Here is a 16,873-nt window from a genome sequence, read left to right on the forward strand (position 1 = left end):
AAAAAGATTTAGTGGATTCTTGTCCAGCAGATTGGATGATCTCCGAGTAGAAGATTGACCACCTCTCCAATTTCTCCGGAAGTCTCTATTAGGTTTGTAAGAGCGGGCGTCTCTCGATCTCTCAGTGAATTGCCTCCTAGATTGAGACTTCTTCTGACCAAATAAACGTTTATCCTGTGGGAGGAAGCCTGATTTTCCGCCAGTAGCCTTTGCAATGGCGCTGTCTAATTTATTCCCGAAAAGAGAAGTACCCTCGAAAGGGATCTTACACCATGCCTGCTTAGAGGCTGGATCCGCAAGCCAAGGGCGGAGCCACAAGGCCCTTTTTGCCATCACTGAAGATAACATTGATCTGGACAGAAGGCGCAGAACATCAATAGATGCTTCTCCTAAAAATACTGAAGCCAACTTGAGTTCATGAATAGGAGAGCTCTCAACAGCTTCTTCCGAGATGCTTCCAAGTTTAGTCTCAATATCAGACACCCAGACTTCCAAGGCTTTAGACATTGAAGCTAATGCCATAACGGGTTTGCAGGCCGCTCCGGCCGTCACATAGATCCTCTTTAAGTCTAGATCTATTTTTCTATCCAAGGGATCTCTGAAGGAAACCGCGTCATCCAGGGGCAAAGTGACATGCTTTGCTAATCTTGTAACTGCCGCATCCACAAGGGGAGCAGATTCCAGACGGGCGACATCTTCAGGTTTGAAGGGATACAATTTCCCAAGTTTGGAAGATAGGGAAGACTTACTATCCCCTTTACTCCACTCTTCAGTAATCACCTCTTGTAATTCAGAGAGGGGAGGGAAGTTGACACGCTCCTTGCCGAGGTGCTTGAAGAACTTCCGCTGCTTTTTCTGGGGAGACACAGGATCCTCCCATCTTAGAGCTTCCTTAATGGCTCTGATCAGGGGTGAAACCAGGGCAAACTCAAAGCCGCCTACTGCCCCTTCTTCTTCCGAATCACTGTCAGATGATTTTGCAGAAGTATTGCTCGGTTGAGAGGGGCCTTGATCTTCCTGCACTTCCGCTGGAGAACTGGACATAGTGGGACCAAGTGGTGGGACCGTACCCCATTCTTTCAGGGACTGTTGCACTATTCTCTTCACTAGAGATTCCAATCCATGGTCCTCGTGCACCCTCTCACCGGCTGCTTGAGCAAAACATAGCTCACATAGGGACTTGTCCTCCGGGACATGCGCCCCACAACCCCAACAGGCTCTCTGGTATGTGCGGTGACTCTGGTGTTGTTTGTGGTGTCTGGGGGAGGAATTAGAGCGTCTCCCTTGCTGCCTACTCCCTGATGGAGATTCATGGCGCTTTGATCTGGAGGATGAACTCCCACAAGGTCTGACAGGGTCTCTTTCTTGGGATAAATCAGGCCTAGAAGAGCTGATGGAAAAAGAGAAAATCGGGGAGACACTGGATTTAGCCATGAAACAGGGACCAGCTAGCCCTCCCCCGCCCCCCCTGAAAAATGCCAGCACCCACCTGTTGTGAGAGGGCTGGCCACAGGAGGGCGGTGACGCAGGATCCATACTTCAGGCCAACAACCAGACTGATAAAGAAAGGTAATACACATCAGACACCAAGATAGTGATACGTTGTGAGGTAGCAAACCATCCGCCCCCCCTCCCCCTCTGCAGTCAAATATCCATTGCACATACCTGTAGCAAGGAATCCAGAGACACAGGGAAGCTGCCGCAACGCCCACAGTACTTCCTGAAGTACAGGGGAACCGTCAGCTGCTTAAATCTCCCGCCGGAATGACGTCAGCGGTGATGCGACCGTGATCGCTAATGCGCATGCGCGAACCAAGCCTCGGCTTCGTTCGTGACGTACTGCGCATGTGCGGGACTACGAAACGTCCACCGATTGGTCTCAGGAGGCAGAGGAGGAAGAGGAAGGGTTGCTGGAACGCAGGAAGCGTTCCAGCGCCATTGGGGCCAAACAAAACACCGCAAAGTGATAGAAAAGAGACAAACAAGGTATACATAAATAACAAATACTGCTGCCATGAACAGATGTAATGCGAATCTTCAGACCCATGTCAGAAAATGCCGGCCAGGCTTCAGTCAACTGCAGAGAGCAGGGGAATTTAAATGTCACTCACCCGCCCGTGGCTGGGCGCTGGACATGCAGACACCATCCATAGTATCCTGAGGTAAGCCGGACAATAGTAAAAACATCAGAATTGTAGGTCCTTGGAGGAGGACAAAAAAGGAACACTTGCTGTACCTGAGAGCTGAAATTTATGGGAGGGGGGTCCTATACCCTTGGAGTGGAGGCGGGGTTAACCCACACGTAGGCTGCCATGGAGACTGACAGGAAAGATATTTGCTGTTTGATTGCTTTGAGATACAAACATCATGCATTGCTCCATATGAATGAACAAGCCTTTTTTTTTTAGTGAAAACTATTTAGTAAAAATCATAGTTGATCATAAATATGACAACACTGAGCCCTTTCTGTTATGTGACAGATATAATAAAGATGAATATTTAATAGAAAAAAAAAATCTGAACTTCAGAAAACCTTTAAGGTACACACATACACATATATATATATATATATATATATATATATACCATATATATATATATATATGTACCATATATATATATATATATACAGTAAATATATCTTACACTTTGACTTTTGACTTTATCAACATTTTATAAGCATAAAACAAATACAATTTCAACAGTTGTCAATTGCTTTTAATTGTATATAAACAGAGGGCAGCCAATTTCCTTGTTACATATGAATGTGTTTCGTATTGAATAGCATTGCCTTTTTCTTTACTGGTGCCCTTATCTCTTCATCAGAAAAGAATACAAATATAACTGATCACCAATCAAAATATTGCACATAAAGCACATTAAAACATGAATGCTAAATCAAAAATGACTGCCAGGAGAAGAAATTCTAAATGGTATTATGAAATCATTACCAAAATACCACATTTATCAATGGCTTTTACTGCTAAGGCTAAATATAATAAATGCGTTTTTTGAATACCTTCTTTTCGCCACAATATATTGGACACTGCAGCATGTTGGAAAGAAAAAAAAAACAAAAAAACAAGACACAAACAAAAATAAATAAAAGAAACAGATGAGTACGTGAATATGCAGAACAGTGATTTGTGCTGCAATTATAAACATCTACTGTATGTTAAATCATTTATGGAAATGTCTGTTCATTATGCAAAATGGCAAACAAGCACTCCAGTATTTTAATGCTGAACACAGCTACACTTTAAGTTATTAGTATAAGATCATTCAGCCTTACTCTTGGCTATATTGTATCTAGATAACAGGGGCATTGCTTTTTAATATTTAGCAGAGACCGGTATCCACACTGACACTGCTTTACATTGTAAAAATAAGATGCTCATTGCAGTGGAGTGATGGACAGGTATTCTACACATTTGAGGGGTCAGCTTAGAACTTTGTCTTTGGGAAGTCCAAAATACCATCTACAAATATACCTACTTTGGGACTTCAGTTTATGAAATTACAATATATATAAAATACAGTTAGGAAACTTCCAGATTATTTCCAACATGTTGCCCTTTTAATGTATGAAGTTTATAGTAGCTTGAAAAGGCTAAGCACACTTTGGGCACACATTCCTTTCTGGTATTCTCTGTCTTTGTTTGTCTATTATGTTTATATACAGTAAGGTTATATTTTAACCAGTTCCGGACTGCCCACCGTCGATTTACTGCGGCAGGGCGGCCCTCCCGCGCAAAATGACGTAGGTCTACGTTGGTCATGCACCGGCAACGGGGACTTAGATGCATGGGGCAGGCAGCTCCGATTGCCGCCTGGCACCCGCAATCGCTCCACTGAGAAAGAAGAACAGTCAGCTGTTGTAAACACGGCTGACCGTTCTTCTCTCTGGAATGATCACAGAGTGCCTGTGATCCTTCTATATAGGATCACAGGTCTCTGTGATCATTTCACAAACCCAACCACCATACAGTTAGAAACACACCCCTAGGTACACATTTAACCCCTTGATCACCCACAGTGTTAACCCCTTCCCTGCCAGTGTCATTATTACAGTAACAGTGCATATTTTTAGCACTGATTACTGTAGTAATGTCACTGGTCCCCCCAAAAGTGTCAAAAATGTCAGTTAGGGGTCCGATCTGTCTGCCGCAATGTCGCAGTCCCGTTAAAAAAAGCGCAGATCGCCGCCATTACTAGTAAAAAAAAAACAATAAAAATGACATAAATCTTTCCCATAGTTAGTAGACACGATAACTTTTGCGCAAAACAATCAAAGAATGCTTATTGTGATTTTTTTTAACCAAAAGTATGTAGCAGGAAACAAATTGGCCTAAAATGTTAAAAAAAATTAGATTTTTTTTGGGAATGTTATATAGCACATATATTATAATCCGTTAAAATAACGCAGTGCCGAATCGCAAAAAAATGGCCTGGTCATTAAGGGGGAAAATCTTCCGTTCCGGAACTGGCTTAATGGAACCCTAATACTGCCAGGCCCCTTTCACACATACGGACCGTTCGTCAGTTTTTCATCCATCCGTTGACAGATGAAAAATGAACATCAATGCATTCCTATGGTAAAACGAATGACAACGGATGATCATTCATTTACATCCGTTTTCATCTGCTTCCGTCAACATCTGTTTTTTGAAAGGATGGAAGCCCTATTTTTGATCCATTAAAAAAATGGATCAGATGAAAAACGGATGATAACGGATGAAAAACGGATGAAAAGCATATGACAAAGGATGAAAAACAGATGACAAAGGATAAAAAACTGATGTGAAACTGATGTTGACTGAAAAAAACTGATGACAAAAAAACGTGCCTGAACTGATGAAATGAACAGTCCGTATGTGTGAAAGGGGCCCAAGGCTCTTTTAATGTGCAGCCTATCCAGAGAAACACATATTAGTGAATCTTCCCAGTTTTCAACTGCACCAGTAGCACATGTGCTGTACAGACTCCACTGGCTTAATGGCTAAGTTCGCCTCTTTTTTATTTTTTTCTAAATCCCAGCTCCTTGTACCAATACACCATTAATGTACCTCTGTTGTAGAAAAATAAATGCTTTCTATTATTTTTAGAAAAAGACCTTACCCTAGCCCCTGGTGTATTCCATAGAAAAGTTCAGAACTTCTTGGTATATAGATTTAGAATGTAAAAACCAATAAGACACAGGAAGGAGTTCACCAGCTGACCTCATTAGCACACACTCCCTATACCCAACATCTATGTTTGCACAGCCTCCCCAGCATTTCTTCAAGCATGCATCTGCCTGGCTTATCAATGTAGGCTGCCACAGCTGCTAGATTTGCATGGCATCCCCAGCGTCCCTTCAGACAGGCCTGGGCTGCATACTAAACTATGTGGGGCCGCATGTAGGCCGCAGGCTGCAAACTGGACACCCCTGATGTAGTGAAAGGGACTGCCTGATTGGATACAGAGTGAATGAATAGATAGGTGGGTCATCCTATTCTATACTTTTGGTAAATCTAAAGGAAAGTGTATATAGGTTGTAAAATCAGATTGTATAGTGTATGGATACCTTTATTCACAATAAATGGATTTCAGTGCCATTAATTGTTAATGGCAACCCAAATGCAGAAGCAAACACACATTTTGCCGCATGAAAAAAGCTAGCGTCACACACAGGACAGCGCACATTAGATAAAAACAGGAATAACGAGGTCCCTACGTCAAAAAGAAGAGGGGACCCCAATTGCACCTATAAAATGAGGGGATGATGGAGAGGGCATCAAACACCAGTGAGTCTGAGCATCATAGATAAACACCAATCAAGATAAATAAAAAAAAATAAACATTCCTTTATTGATAAATATATAGATAATAAACATTAAAATAGATGGAACATGATTCATAACCTGACATCACATATTTCATAATGATAGCACAGGTACATATAGTAGTAGCAACCGGTCGGCATGGGTCTGACGCATTTCGCTATGAAAGCTTTCTCAGAGACCACTTAGAGATCCCAGGTTGACAAAGTGCTAGTGCTACCAGAGTGAAGATATGAGTCCATGGTACGCGGCTGTCTCTCCCCCTCGGATGCATAACGGCTCTCCACTGCCCTGGACTATGGTTTTAGACCATTCCCTGTCTTCCTCTGCGATGGGGTCTTCTTACCAGTCTGGGTGAGCGCTGTTGTGGACTTCCGTTTGCCTTGAAGTGGGGATTTGTATGTCTTTTTTCCCCCCTTCTTGTCCTTTGAGGGTACGGGATTCGGCACTCATTCTCCCTGGTGGGCTCGGGGTTCTCACCCCGTAACCTTAATGCGGTTGTACCTACTAACCATCTGGACCATCTGATGGACGGCTCGTGCCTTGGACTCATATCTTCACTCTGGTAGCACTAGCACTTTGTCAACCTGGGATCTCTAAGTGGTCTCTGAGAAAGCTTTCATAGCGAAACGCGTCAGACCTATCCCGACCGGTTGCTACTACTATATGTACCTGTGCTATCATTATGAAATATGTGATGTCAGGTTATGAATCATGTTCCATCTATTTTAATGATAGACATTTCATTTTTTTTGTACAGTGTTGCATGGAGAGAAAAAACTGACAATTGGCCTAGTCAGGAACGGGGGAGGGAAAGTGGTTAAACCTCAATTAGGCCCTTTCACTGGAAAGCTGCTGGTTTATTGTAAAAAGATTTAACAAAAAAAAAATCTAGGCTGCTGTAGGGGCTGAGAGTTTGCTTAGATGTTGTTGCTGCCACCAAAATAACCAACATAAGTCAGTGACAGCAAGACAGCAAGAGTTAAAGCAAAACTTTTTGGGAGGAAAGTTTAAACCCACTGTTAAGAATTACTTCTCTGTTTGTCCTGTCTATCCCTAAGTAAGAAACTGAGGGGAAATCAACCCACAAGGACACCTTTTCTTTATTACAACACACTAAGATGGTGTTTAGGTCTTCCAACTAGCAGCTCAGGCCCTAACATTGCATCTTGGGAGAAAGAGGCATAGGCCACAAGCTCCACCATATCTGTCAGTGTGGAGTATTTTCAAATCTCAAAAAGAAAAACAGTGGCGGGGTAGAGAGTGAAAGATTGGTGAGGGCTCCCTAAATGTGAAAGTGACAAATTCTCTTTAACCTCTTCATGAGTAGGGTAAAATAAATTCTAATGCCTGGATACAATTTTGCATCTTTGACATGTTTTAGTAAAATGTTGAATGGTCTTTTGGGACCAAATACAGCGCTTGCTGTTATATAAATTAATGGATAGCAATATCCATTCCGAAAACTATAATAAAATGTGAGTGTGTAAACAGAAGGTATAACATGAATTAATATCAATAAAAAATAGGAATAATACGTGAATAATCAAATTCCAATAAATAATTAAAACAGTGTCATAAAGTGCAAAAGTGACTGAGTGTATAAAAATTAAAAATCACAATCAACAATATAAAATTGAATAAATGAACATTCCAGAGTATACGGTGACTTTGTGCTCAAAAAAGGTGAAATGTCCTTGGTGAAAGTGAATCTTCAAAATTCAAGGTGCACGTGCTCAGGCTTGATTGGCTATGTCAGCAATTTCTGGTCCCAAGTGGATTAATAAGTTGGGTAACTTACCAGATCTAGTGGGTTCTAAATGCCATATGGCACTAGAACCATTCAAGCTTATAAGCCCCCTGGGCTAGGTGGGTTCCCTTTAAGTGTGGTCCTATGGGCTGGTCACGGCTCCTTAGGCTTCCTTCACTATCAGTGACGTATGGTGGGTCTTTTTTATCTTACACTGGTGAAATTGGTGGGTGGCGCTGCCGGGCTGGATCCGCCTACAGTTTCCTAGATCCTCTAGTAAAAATGTCTGACTCGGCTTCAGTAAATGCTGCCCCCTCTCTGTCTCTAATGCTCTAGTAATAATCCCCACCCTCTGAGAGTCCAGCTGTGACTCTGTAGGAGTGCATTAAGGTGGGCGTGATGGAGAACGGCCGAATCGTTCTGCTCCTCTAGCTGTTCAATCGCAGACTGGCTTTGACACTAACTGACACTGATACATATTTTACATTTTTTTTTTAAATCCTTACTATAATTTACTGACCCTCGCCTTTGACTCTGAGTTTGACCTTTGACCCAGACGTTGATCCTAAGCCTAACCCTGACCAAGATCAAACTTGATCTAGCTATTTTTCATTAATGTATTTATTTATTTTACACACTTCTGATCATTTACATGTTTCTTCTTTGGCAAGGAAAGAAAGATACAATATATATTCCTCTCCATTCAGACGAGAAAACATTCACTAGGTAGGGATTTACGGTGATTAATTACTATGATAACCAAACAGAGGCTATCACAGCTATTATGTGATTAGGAACCAAGCTTTCCAGTTCCTATCATTAGTACATGGTGCAAGGCTCAGTGAGAGCCTGGTCCCTTAGCTGGGAGCATATTGTGACATGTATGCATATATGCAGCCTTGTGGAAGAAGACCCACTTCAGCAAGGCTGCATATATGCAAAAACGTGGAGGGAAGGGGTTAAGCATAGGGCGTTCCATTGTAAAGAGCACTAAAACCTCACAGAAAATCATGTAACCTGAATTTCCTTTTTTGTATTATTGGGGTCAATATACTGCATGTAGTATTTTCTTGAGAACAAGCTGCACTGTAGTACAATAATGAGAACAAGCTTCAAGAGAATTGTTTTTCATCATGGTTCAGTAAAATGCATATATGTAACCAGGTAATATCACCAGCTTCATTTTGAAACAATATCCTACTTTCCCATCAGACCAAAGTTCCCTTATAGAATAAAATAAATAAGATTGATTCTTTTTTTTTTATGTTGTGTTTTATTTAGCACATCACAGAGAACATAGAGTCGTTCACATCAATCCCTTATACAATTTCATTAAACATTTTATTAAGAGAGCATTACTGGCTGATCATGGTTTCCTTAGAATAAATAATGTATACTTTATGTTAATTTACATTGCAAGCACAAAATTTGAAAGATTAGGTATATATGCCTTTTTTATGGATATTTTTCTTTCTTTTTTCTTCTAGTTCCAGTAAGGAAGAATTTTAATGTCCTTGTCCTCTTGGCAGAAAGCTTTAATTACATAATTGTACAAGAGCTACTAATATGTTTTGTACCGAATTACAGCAAATGCTTCCTTGGATCAGTTCAAAATATGACATATGACAAATAGCATCGAATTCATGTTATTCCAACTTAAAAACAATTTTTGTGCAGCGTTGTATAATACTTCTTAAATATACCATATTTAAAACAATATTTATTTTCAAGTATCTAAGTCTCTAAAGAATTAGTGTAAAAAAAAATCATTATATGGGTACTGTAATGACTTGCATGCATTATGTAAATCCCTCCAGTTGGAGGTAGAATTGCTTTACCTTTTTTTCTCAGTTACATTTTTGAAGCATATGAAAAAAGTGAACTGACATAAATAAATTAAACTAAAAATCTATATATGTTTTCAGGCTTTTCCACTATGGGTTTCCTCCCTGAATAAAAGCCCACGCTATCGTCAAAAATATAGCAAGTCAGGGGGAAAAGCCTGATTAAATAAACTTTATTCTAATTATAATTAAAGAACAAAACAGTTTGGTTTATTTGTACAGCTCATTATGTAAGTTAAAAAAGATCAATCTATCAATCTATATCATATATATTTGCAGGTTGAATCATTCACTGGGTTCCTTATATCTGTCAGGTCTGTTAACTTGACATAGTTTTCACAAGATGTGGGGATCCCACTCTCTCTCTTTGGCATTGTGATTTGAATTATAGAATGGTGGGAAGGGACTAAGACTAAGACAGAAGAAAGGCAGAATCAGGAACCACAGTCCTGATATTGTGTCATTTGTTAGCAGGTGATTCAATGTACAGTATCCAACTAGTAAAAAAAAGTTTTGTGGGGGACTGATGAAAGGGGGGTTTCTCTGAAAACTCATTCCCAAGGTGCCTTGTTAGTTTACAGGAGTCTGAGTAGCCTGCTATTATCCCTCAGTGGTGGTATTTGACCTTTATACCAGCTTTTCTGGAGTGTCTGAAGCACAATCCATCTCCCTGCCCATAGCGGTGACAGCTACACAGGTGTACATGTGTACCCACTGAATCCACACTTGTGAGTGCAATATTTTTATTTATCCTGTTTTTATGTGTACTATTGTAGGAAAAGTATCACTGTGTAGTTTTTTTTTTTTTTTTTTTACCCATGTTTACCCTCCTTTGTTACAGACTTTTTTTTTTTTAACCGATTCTTTCTTCCCAAGATTTTGAGGTGTTTGTATATTCATATACAAACCTCTCAAAAACAATGCATTTTGGTGGTTTAGCAGAAAGTGATAGTAGGGATAAGGTTCAGTTTAAACATTTTCAGTCCCAAAGTATTAATATAGAAATTCACCAGATCCAATTCTTTGTAACCATAATGCAATGCATGGCCTTTTATCAGCTGGCTTTGAAGAGCTAATAAGGGATTTTGAATAAGCCAGCCCTATAAAAGGGTGAGGTCACAGCAGTCATATTGAAAATGTGTGATAGGTAAAGCATAGGGAGTCCTGCAAAGCACTGGCAGGTCTGTTTAAGTATATTTAAACCTTTAGTGAATGTCATGTAGGTTGTAAAATGCTGTATGTCTTAGACAGCCCATAGATTAATATTTTTTTTTTCGCTCAACCAGCTGGTTGAACAAAAAAACTGACTTGATTCCCTCATCCACACGCTAAGCTATTATATTCTGACATTGGAGGAGTTCTCCTCCATCAGAATACACTGACTGACCAGCACTGACAACTGTAGCCTGCAGTGCTAATCGAGTGTCTAAAATATGACAGGGTGGTTGAACAGAAGTTGGTCTATAAATTGGCTTCTGTACAACCCCCTGCCCATTTCCTGATGGATTGGCCAAATTTTGGGCCATGTATGGCCAACTTTAGTAGAGAATCGGGGAGTGAGGGAGTTATGTCCTACAGCCTTTCCATGCCCACATGCACTACAGTGATATCAGGGCACATGTGTTATTTCATATGGTATATTTTCTAATTGTGCTGGCTGCAATTGTTTTTTCACAGGCTTTCCTGTAGTGACATCAGTGGAATATGCCTGCACAATGTCCATTAGCACAACAGCTTATGGTTTTCTTTGGGAAAGTCAAAATGATTTGTGATTTTTATTTTCCAAACGCTTTATTTGAAACAAATACAATCAAATGCACATATGGTAGTAAGACATATTAGGTGAGACATCTTATAACAATGGGTTTCCAACTGGAAGCAAGAAGGTGACCAGGAAACAATATGATCCAAAAGATAAATTGTGAGTTGCAAAACATGTACTATTACTAATGACTATCCATGTAATGGATTTAGCAACTAGACATTGATAGACGGGGGAGTCAGGGAATGGATTGTAAGATCCAGAGAAGGATTTAGTGGGAGTAGTGGTCAGGAAGGTGAGTAAATGCATGGTTGGCCTGACTTAGTGTCTATGGGAGACCCTCCGTAAGGTAGAGATCAACAGACCTGTAAGGACTAGGTGTGGGGACCAAGCCAACTAGCCATGGAAGAAACAGTCAGGTACCCATGGGTAAATGTAGATAAGTGGTAATGGCATTTAGATTACTGCATTAGTACTATCAAATAGAAATATTGTCTAATAAAGAAAAGTCAAATGGGAAGGACAAATGAGAAGCAAAACAAATACAGAAAACATCGACATAGTGTGGGGCAAAGAAAGGCAGGTGGAAATTGGAAACCAGAGGGAGGAGGGAATGAGAGGGGTGAAAGAGGTGTCAGCGGAAAGGAAGGGGGGTGGAGAGGGAGGGGGACACTGGGGCTCCATATTCCTCCTCTGTACAGAGACCAAACCAAAGAAAAGGCTAAGTTATAATCCTGGAATATTCATCTGTTGTGATGAAATAATGCTAACGGGGCCAGGTTTTCTTGAAATTAGAGAGTGTTTCCCTTGCTTGGTGTACAAGCTCCTCTATTTCTGTAGTTTTCTGTATGCGCCTAAACCTCTCTGTTATGGTCGGTGGGGACGATCCACACCAATGGGCTGGTATGCAAATCTTGGCTGCATTCACAAGGTGTATGGCTAGGGAAAGTAAATATGCCAAGTTCAGGGTGGTAGAATGAAGTAACAAAAATTTAGCAGAGGAATAGTCTAGTGGAAATGAAGTCATTTGATTCATTAGGCTTCCTTCCAGAAAGGTTGGATTTGCGGACGTACTGTAACCATCAGATGTGTAAAAGCATACCTGACTCTACGTTACAGTGCCAGCACTTGGGGGTGATCCTACGGTATGTAGTTTGATAGGGGTCTTGTACCACCTTGAAAAAATGTTTAAACCATTTTCCTGTGTGGAAACATTGACCCTCTGTGTAAACACGTATAGATGTTTTCCCATTTAGTATCCAAGAGGTCCATGAAAAACTCTTGTTCCCATTTGTGGCTAGCTACAGTGGGTACGGAAAGTATTCAGACCCTCTTAAATTTTTCACTCTTTGTTATATTGCAGCCATTTGCTAAAATCATTTAAGTTCATTCTTCTTCCTCATGAATGTACACATAGCACTCCATACTGACAGAAAAACACAGAATTGTTGACATTGTTGCAGATTTATTAAAAAAGAAAAACTGAAATATCACATGGTCCTAAGTATTCAGACCCTTTGCTGTGACACTCATATATTTAACTCAGGTGCTTTCCATTTCTTCTGATCATCCTTGAGATTATTCTACACCTTCATTTGAGTCCAGCTGTGTTTGATTATACTGATTGGACTTGATTAGGAAAGCCACACACCTGTCTATATAAGACCTTCCAGATCACAATGCATGTCAGAGCAATTGAGAATCATGAGGTCAAAGGAACTGCCTGAAGAGCTCAGAGACAGAATTGTGGCAAGGCACAGATCTGGCCAAGGTTACAAAAAGATTTCTGCTGCACTTAAGGTTCCTAAGAGCACAGTGGCCTCCATAATCCTCAAATGGAAGACGTTTGGGACGACCAGAACCCTTCCTAGAGCTGGCCGTCTGGCCAAACTGAGCTATCGGGGGAGAAGAGCCTTGGTGAGAGAGGTAAAGAAGAACCCAAAGATCACTGTGGCTGAGCTCCAGAGATGCAGTCAGGAGATGGGAGAAAGTTGTAGAAAGTCAACCATCACTGCAGCCCTCCACCAGTCGGGGCTTTATGGCAGAGTGGCCCGACGGAAGCCTCTCCTCAGTGTAAGACACATGAAAGCCCGCATGGAGTTTGCTAAAGAACACCTGAAGGACTTCAAGATGGTGAGAAATAAGATTCTCTGGTCTGATGAGACCAAAATAGAACTTTTTGGACTTAATTCTAAGCGGTATGTGTGGAGAAAACCAGGCACTGCTCATCACCTGTCCAATACAGTCCCAACAGTGAAGCATGGTGGTGGCAGCATCATGCTGTGGGGGTGTTTTTCAGCTGCAGGGACAGGACGACTGGTTCCATTTGAGGGAAAGATGAATGCGGCCAAGTACAGGGATATCCTGGACAAAAACCTTCTCCAGAGTGCTCTGGACCTCAGACTGGGCCGAAGGTTTACCTTCCAACAAGACAATGACCCTAAGCACACAGCTAAAATAACGAAGGAGTGGCTTCACAACAACACCCTGACTGTTCTTGAATGGCCCAGCCAGAGCCCTGACTTAAACCCAATTGAGCATCCCTGGAGAGACCTAAAAATGGCTGTCCACCAACGTTTACCATCCAACCTGACAGAACTGGAGAGGATCTGCAAGGAGGAATGGCAGAGGATCCCCAAATCCAGGTGTGAAAGACTTGTGGCATCTTTCCCAAAAAGACTCCTGGCTGTATTAGATCAAAAGGGGGCTTCTACTAAATACTGAGCAAAGGGTCTGAATACTTAGGACCATGTGATATTTCAGTTTTTCTTTTTTAATAAATCTGCAACAATGTCAACAATTCTGTGTTTTTCTGTCAGTATGGGGTGCTATGTGTACATTCATGAGGAAGAAGAATGAACTTAAATGATTTTAGCAAATGGCTGCAATATAACAAAGAGTGAAAAATTTAAGGGGGTCTGAATACTTTCCGTACCCACTGTATATTGGATCAGTGCCATCTTAAGAGCATTAAAGGGCCCCGGGCAATGCAGTGCACAGGGGCCCTGCCTACACAATCAGCCACGAGAATAAAAATGCAAATTATCGATAAGACTATATTTATTGGTGCCAGCCTAATGACAGCTTCCAAGTTCGGCTGCTGGGTCCGGTGAATACAAACATGGATGGGAGTCAGACTCGACTGTCCTGTGTGTGCCTGTTCCTGTGGAGGCAGACAGGCATTCCTGCAGTTGTGGGCTCCCCCTCCACGGCCCAAGTGGCCTAACAGCAGCGCAGGGCCGACAGGTGCGTGCCATCTGCTAAGTTCAGTGGCGGGATGTACACGAGAATCGGGATTAAAGCTTGGTTGGTGCTGCATCGTTGGGCTGGTGGGGTCCCCCAGGCAAGTGGGCCCCCAGGCAACTGCCCAGCATGCCCATTAGGTAAGATGGCCCTTTATTGCATTTGAGATTGAATAGCATAGAGTTTATATCTGTAATAAGGTGTCTTTACAGAGTTTTTTTTAAGCAAATCGCTTCAAGGGTGTATATTGGTGAGTCCAGTCAAGACATAAATTAGGGCTACCCAGAAAGTGTCATAAACCCAGAGGAAAGTCTGGGTTGTGGCAAATGGAGTGAATGGCCTGGAGAGGGCGGAATCCTGTATTTTAGGCAAGCTTCCTGAAAAGAAAGTAGAGTACTACCTATTAAAGGGCAGGTTTTACAGGTCAGTTGAATATGGCAAGAGGCTATCCATGGGAGTTGGGAAAGCAGTGCTGAAGAGATAGCATGTTCCAATTCAACCCAAGCTTTGCGTTAAAAATGTATATTCCAATCTATCATCCTCGCTAGATGGCAGGCTCAATGGTAATAATAATAATGATCAGAAGGTCTACACCTCCCTTCAACTTAGGAATGGTCAGCCTGTTGTATCTCAGTCTAGGGCAAACTTTGTTACACAAAAACGCTGTACATGCTTTCCAACATGTCAAGAAAAATGTGGGAGGTAATTTAATTGGTATAGTTTGTAATAAATATAATATTCTGGGGAGAATGTTCATTTGATAATTGCTGCTCTGCCGAATCACGAGAAAAGTCCAGCAGACCGTGATTTCAAATCACATTGGATGTTTTGGAGTAGCGAACGATAATTTTTAGTGTACACTAATAAATGGGATGATGATCTGACAGGAACATTGGAGCTCGCTGAAGCATCAGTGGGTCTCTCTGGGAAATAAACAGGTTGTGAAGTGTAGGAAAGCATTGGTGAGGGGTGGAGGAAAAGGTATATTCTTTTAGAGACAAATATATTTTTATTGTACTGTCAATGAAATAACAGCAGATGGATACCCTCTTAGCCAACAATACAAGCTGAATATTGATGACTAAGAAAAATGTAACAGTATCATTCGTAGGTATAATCTATTACATTATGGTTTATTGTACACCAGGAGTCATGTAGAAAACATTCCCTAGGATATGTTTTAATTGCTCATAAGGCTTTGTAGGGAAGATTGGATGCTCTGTTGGAAGTGTCTTGCAATGGGATTAGGGCGATAATAAAGAAGCCTCTTAAGATTAGGATACCTTCAAAGAAAGAGGAGATTACTTGCATAATAGATCAAAAGAAGGCAGCCTTAAGGTAGTTTGGCACAAAGATGTTGGCCAGGGTTATAGGTTTTCCCTTTTAGGAAGAGGTATCTACCTTCTTTATTAAAAAGGGAGTCTGATGATTGGAAGGGGCAGTGCTTCGGTGGGAGTATAGAAACCCATTTAGACTCTGAATCAGGGTTAGTCACATGGAAAATCATAGGATAGTAGACATTAGTGAGTTTGGGAATAGAGTCTGTTTTTTGCAGAAAGACAATCTCTGCTTTGCGTTTACGCATTGTGAGCAGTAGTTGGGAAGGTTTTCCTGGAATGTTGAGACTACAGGCGCTGAAAAAAGAGGGCAGATTAGTGTTGGCGTTGGGTGTTCGAATGGGAGTGGCGGAGAAGGATGGAGGTGGGTAATAAGCAGGCGGGTGGAGTTAAGAAAAGAGAAAGAGGAGGGGACCAGGGGGATAAATGGGAAAAATTCACACTTTAGAGTTAGGTATCAGGCAACTGATGAGAGCCCGCAAACTCGTCCAGGTGAGAAGTGCACCATTTATATAGGTGTATTCAGATGGGTTGATTGGTATCTGGAACTTATAGGGGCCTAGTGAGTGAGATATATAGGCTACTACAGTGTGGGAGGAGGTTTGAGAGAAGTATGGGATCAGCATGTAGTCCAGCAAGATAGGAAGTCAATAAGGTCATATGGAGGGAGGCTATGCTTAGGGATTTATGATTTCTTTTTGCTAAATCAGCTGCCCAATTCACATTGTTGTTTCAAGATGTGTTTCTGGGCTCCACTAGTTGGGCAGGAGAAGGGTACCCCCTGTGATGTGAAGGAGTCCTTGACTCCCCCTCCTCCTATTTGTAGTCCTCACTGGTCTGGCATCCACACTTGCTATTAGTGGTGTGTGACACAATCTGTGAATCAGCAGGCAGTGGTACATGCGTATGAGGGTTGCTAAATAGCACAGCCATAATTGATAGAGCAACCCACCCCCCAGGGGCCAGGGACATTGCTGTGAAACACTCCCATGGGAGACAGGCCACAAATCTAAACTTGTGGGAGGTCACATCAGTTGTATGGGAGAGGCCCAGCTCCTCATCATTGATCACATAGGTGCCACTATCATGTGTAGCAATAGAGACACATTATGATG

The 16,873-nt window shown here is 41.6% G+C and overlaps 1 protein-coding gene across 2 annotated transcripts in view; it reads right to left on the reverse strand.

The window, feature by feature from the left end:
• Positions 1–16,873, reverse strand: part of FSTL5 (follistatin like 5) — a gene marked incomplete at its 3' end in the record, with an annotated part of 983,490 nt that overhangs the window by 123,249 nt on the left and 843,368 nt on the right. The window contains exon 11 of one of the 2 annotated variants that reach the window (XM_082261832.1): positions 3,020–3,046. The exons of the other annotated variant lie outside the window; for it this stretch is intronic. Within the exon in view, the coding sequence (XP_082117958.1) occupies positions 3,020–3,046 (27 nt within the window). The remainder of the gene's footprint in view (positions 1–3,019; positions 3,047–16,873) is intronic. 2 annotated transcript variants of the gene reach the window in all.

Source organism: Pelophylax lessonae (assembly GCF_965119305.1).
Source record: "Pelophylax lessonae genome assembly, chromosome: 1".
NCBI classification, from domain to species: Eukaryota; Metazoa; Chordata; class Amphibia; order Anura; family Ranidae; genus Pelophylax; species Pelophylax lessonae.